Source organism: Myotis davidii, unplaced genomic scaffold (genome assembly GCF_000327345.1).
Source record: "Myotis davidii unplaced genomic scaffold, ASM32734v1 scaffold161, whole genome shotgun sequence".
NCBI lineage: Eukaryota > Metazoa > Chordata > Mammalia > Chiroptera > Vespertilionidae > Myotis > Myotis davidii.
The window spans coordinates 335,536-340,642 of record NW_006291567.1 but is presented as its reverse complement, the minus strand read 5'-3'; the positions used below and the strand labels follow the sequence as shown (position 1 = coordinate 340,642).

Sequence of the window (5,107 nt, the reverse complement as noted above, 5' to 3'; positions counted from 1 at the left end):
GGGGGGGCAATTGGGGGCGAGCAGGCTGGCAGACAGAGTGGTTAGGGGTGATCAGGCAGGCAGGCGAGTGGTTAAGATTGGCCCTAAACCAGCAGTGGGATATCCCCCAAGGGGTCCCAGATTGGAGAGGGTGCAGGAATGGCTGAGGGATACCCTCCGTGCACGAATTTCATGTACCGGGCCACTAGTCTATATTAATAATAGAGGAATATACAAATTGTCCGGGATGCCAAGACAGTAACAACCAAACAGCAGGCTGTATTTCAGAGAAAAATAGCAGCTGTCTCATTTCTAAATATATCTCTACTAGAGGCCCGGTGCATGAAATTCATGCACGGGGGCGGGGGATGTCCCTCAGCCCAGCCTGTACCCTTTCCAACCCGGGACTCCTCAGGGGATGTCTGACTGCCAGTTTAGGCCCAATCCCTGGGATTGGGGATCCCCCACCTCCTGTGCATGAATTTTGTGCACCAGGCCTCTAGTCCATTTATACATTTTTTTATTGATTTCAGAGAGAGGAAGGGAGAGGAGAGATAGAAACATCAAAGATGAGAATCATTGGTTGGCTGCCTCCTACATGCCCCCCAATGGAGATTGAGCCCGCAACCCAGGCATGTGCCCTGATTGGAAATTGAACCTTGACCTCCTGGTTCATGGGTCAACACTCAATCACTGAGCCACACCAGCCAGGCAATTTTGTTTTGTTAATCTTTACCAGAAGATATTTTTTCCATTGCTTTTCAAAGAGAATGGAAGGGAGGGAGGATAGGACAGAATGAGAGAGAGAGAGAGAGAGAGAGAGAGAGAGAGAGAGAGAGACAGACATTGATATGAGAGAGATACAATGACTGGTTATCTCCAGCATGTGCCCTGACCAGAGGACAGGGAGCAAAGCTGCAACCCAGGGATGTGCCCTTGATCAGGAATCAAACCTGTGGCCCTTTGGTGTGCAGGCTGCCACTCTAACCACTGAAAAACACCAGCCAGGGAAAACAGCTTCACATTTTAATGGAACTAAGTTAACATTCCCCTTCTACAAATGAGCAGTAAAAAATTATTCTGAGGAAACTAGAGTTTTGGTTTGGAAGGAGAAGGGAGGGTAAAGTTTGGAATTCACAAAATCTCACAGGTGAAAGGTGAAAGGTTCCTCAGAAGTCGTCTGGCTCAGCTGGCCACGTGACATCTGGTCTACAACAATCAGATATGGCCTTTGAGCCTATTATGACTACCATCAGCAAGAGAGGACTTAATGCTGCCTGGAGAATTCACACCCTTTGCCAAGAGCTCTGTTATGATAAAAGTCATAGGTAGCAGGGCCCTAGCAGGTTTGGCTCAGTGGATAGAGCGTTGGCCTGTAGACTGAGGGGTCCCGGGTTTGATTCTGGTCAGGGGCACATGCCCAGGTTGCAGGCTTGATCCCCAGTACTAGTGGGGGGCATGCAGGAGGCAGCTGAAAAATGATTCTCTTTCATCATTGATGTTTCTATCTTTCTCTCCCTCTCCCTTCCTCTCTGAAATCAATAAAAAAAAAAGTCATTGGTAGCAGGGGAAGGGATGCTTCATTTGTCCTGGGGATGGTAATGGGCAGGGCAGGCTTCCTGGGGGAAGTAATGCTTTAGCAAAGTCTTAGATATGCAGTTGTTAGGCAGGTAAAGAAGGAAAATGGTGTTTTCAACTGAGGGAACCATAAATTCAAAGACAGGGCAGCACAAGAAAATGAGGCATGTTCAAAAATTTGCATATGCTGCAGCATGGCTGGTGCATAGGGTGTGTGATGAAGTGTGCAAACTACTATGGATGGAGGAAGGCAGGGACCAGAGGTGATGAAGGGTATTAACTGTAGGCAGGAAAGCAAAATGGTTAGATATGAGTGCAGCTCTTTCTGGCAGTACTGTGAAAGACAGTTTGGGGAATCCATGGAGTATGTGATTCTAGTCAATCTTGAACATTAATGAATACTCAAATGTTCCAGTAAATGCAGATATTAAAAGCAATAATGTCAATAAAACTTTTCTTTTTACAGCAAAAGTAGAAACATTAACTATATAAACGTATTTTTCTTAACTAAAATTATGCTATATATGTTGTCCTCCAATCTATTTTTTTGCTTACTATATTCAGTTATTTGTCTACCACATGATATCTGTAAATAATCCAGATGCAAGTTAGACAACTGATTCAAATTTCTACATTAAAGAATCTACTTACATCCTTTAGAGTAATAATGTTTGGATGCTGTCCATAACGAAGAAGAATTTCAATTTCCTCTGTTGGGTCTCTCTTGCTTTTATCAATAATCTAAAAGGCAAATAATAATTACAAAATCTCATGAACTCTACAGTTATAAACCTTAAAGTATTTATAGCTACAATGGGTAGCATCTTATGTAAACACTATATATATAAGCCATTTATTAACCAGTTTTACTCAAGTACCTGGCCAGACTGTCTAATCAAAATTCAAAACCCAGTCTTGATGTAGATGACAAAGCTGTAAAGTAAATTCCATGCCAAGAATCACATTTCTACCAGGTCTCTCCAGTTTAAGTGTGCAGTAAGTTTAAGACTTATTAAAATGCAAAATCTTTAAGAAAAGGTACCAAAAACACAGTTAACATCTTTCTTTCATCCTTAAACACCTTAAACTTTAGGGAACTCAGTCAACTTCTAAGTCCTGTCAACACAGATACTTAAGAGCAATATATACATGGTGCCCCCCAAACATGTATACACACTTTAACAGCTGATAGCTCGATTGATGTTTCTTTCTTTTCAGCCAGACTAAGTTTTGAACAAAGGAAATTCATCCTAAAATGCTACTGGAAGTTTAAAAATGAAGTTGAAGTACAAACACTGCTTTTATAATTATTCAAAGTGTGTATACATTTCTGGGGGACACATGGAGATATATATATCTCCTACTAGCACTACTAGCATCTGTGTATTGAATTAACTTTACTTCCCTTAATAAAATGCTTCAATGGAATATCCCATTAGTTGTAAGCTACTTATAAAAAAATTAATTAACAGCTCAGTAGAGCAAGATTATTTTTGAAGCTAGGCAGAAAGCTAAGCAGAAAACCACACCTAGAGTTTTACTTGGCTAGAATTAAGTTTAATTATTATAATAAAGCCCTTTAAAATACTAATGTAGCTTTCCAGCCCTTTTATGTCGGCTGCTTCTTAAAATACTTCTCTTAATGTGTTAATGCAAAGTAATATTGCATTTAAATAAGGTTTGCTTTCATATCATCCAAAAGGCAGTCGGAAATAAATTTTGTGACCCTATTTTCTTTCTTTTTTTTTTCATGTATGGGGCGTAATGTTACAGGAAGGCCATAGTACCCTGCCACCTGTAAAGAGTAAGCCCAAGTTGCTTTTGGATGTGTTATACACAGAGGAGCCACTCTTCAGGCACTCTGCTCTCTTCACACCCAACTTATTTTCAATTTTAAAACAGCATGGTAATTAACGTATGCAATAAATACCCAAATGCTCTAGCAACCTAGCTTGCAACTCTCAACATGAGCTAAATCTGCTATTTGAAATGGATTTAGTTGTAAAACAGTTCTGTAGTTGGAAAACAGGGAAGACAGACATATAGGTGTCCACTGCAATCAACTGTAAATAATAGTGTGGAATTAGGCAAATGGATGATTAAGAGGAACGGTATATGGAATAGACGTGCCAATTCAAGGGATATGATCTGGGGTTAGTCTTCTGAGAACCAGAACACACTGGAAGTGTTATTTTTGGCAACATTCTGATCTGCTAATCTGAGCCCAGCTCACATTAAATCCATACTTATGCTTGTGGATCTTAGATTTGTAGTAATTTCAGTAGAATCAAGTTGTGCTGGGATTGGTTTGATGACTCTAAGTTTCTGTAATTCAAAGGGGGCCTCAGGACATTTTTGCTTTTTTCTGATGTGTTTATGGAGGCAAGGTACATCCTTAAACTATCTACAAAGTACATTATTCACTGTCTCTCCTTTCATGTAAGTAATTTGAAAATTTCTATGTGCCCCAAATTTCATTATAAGCAATTAGTATATGAGCAAATTAAAATGTATTTCTGGTTTATCTTTATAGCTGACAAAAAGCCTTATGGACAATGGTGTCTTTTTACAGCAATTAGATACAAGTTTAGAATAGTAATAATAATTTTTGTGTGTATATGCCTTCTCAGATATTTGCTATCCTATATAATAAAAGGGTAATATGTAAACAGACTGAACAGCAGAACAACCGAACAACCAATCAAAGTGTAATATGCTCATGATATGCTAAGGGTGCTAAACCACTCGCTATGATGTGCACTGACCACCAGGGGGAAGACAGTTGCTATGAAATTCACTGACCTATTGCTATGAAGTTCACTGACCACCAGGAGGAAGGGGTCCCTCAGCCTGTCCTGTCCCCTCTTGCAATTTGGGACCCCTCAGGGGATGTTGGAGAGCCGGTTTCAGCCCAATCCCACAGATCACTTCCCTTGGGAGAGTGCCAGACACAGGGCTCATGGTTGGTGAGCGCTGCTGTGGCAATGCGAGCTTCTCCCAATTGGGACTGATTGGGCGCGAGCCCATGCAGGCACAGTGGGGCCAGGATGAGCAGGAGCGGCAGATAGGAGCTGCAAGCAGTGCTGGACTGTGGGTTTTAGGCCGATCCCTGCAGGCCACCCAGAGGGACTCCACCCATGCATGAATTCGTGCACCAGGACTGTAGTCCATAATAATCTATAATAATAAAAGCATAATATGCTAATTAGACTGGATATCCTTCCTGATGACCTTCTGGATGAAGCCATGGTGGTTGGGCAGGGACCGAGGCAGAGGCAATAGAGGCCCCGGCAGCCGGGGACCGAGGCCGAGGTGGCCCCCACAGCAGTGGGGGCTGAGCCCCTTGCACGAATTTAATGCACTGGGCCTCTAGTGCATGTATAAAACACATTCATTTTTATTTTTACACTAGGGGCCCGGTGCACGAAATTCGTGCACTGGGGGGGGGGAGTGTCCTTCAGCCCAGCCTGCCCCCTCTCACATACTGGGAGCCCTCAGGGGATGTCCTAGTGAGGGCTTAGGCCCGCTTCCTGCTCCCCTTGGGGAGCAG

The 5,107-nt window shown here is 42.4% G+C and overlaps 1 protein-coding gene across 6 annotated transcripts in view; it reads right to left on the bottom strand.

Moving 5' to 3' along the window:
- RPS6KA3 (ribosomal protein S6 kinase, 90kDa, polypeptide 3) overlaps positions 1-5,107 on the bottom strand; it is a 93,608-nt gene that overhangs the window by 20,100 nt on the left and 68,401 nt on the right. For all 6 annotated transcript variants that reach the window (XM_015564867.1, XM_006765111.2, XM_006765113.2 and 3 more), the window contains one exon: positions 2,209-2,298. In XM_015564867.1, coding sequence (XP_015420353.1) covers positions 2,209-2,298 — 90 coding nt within the window. The remainder of the gene's footprint in view (positions 1-2,208; positions 2,299-5,107) is intronic.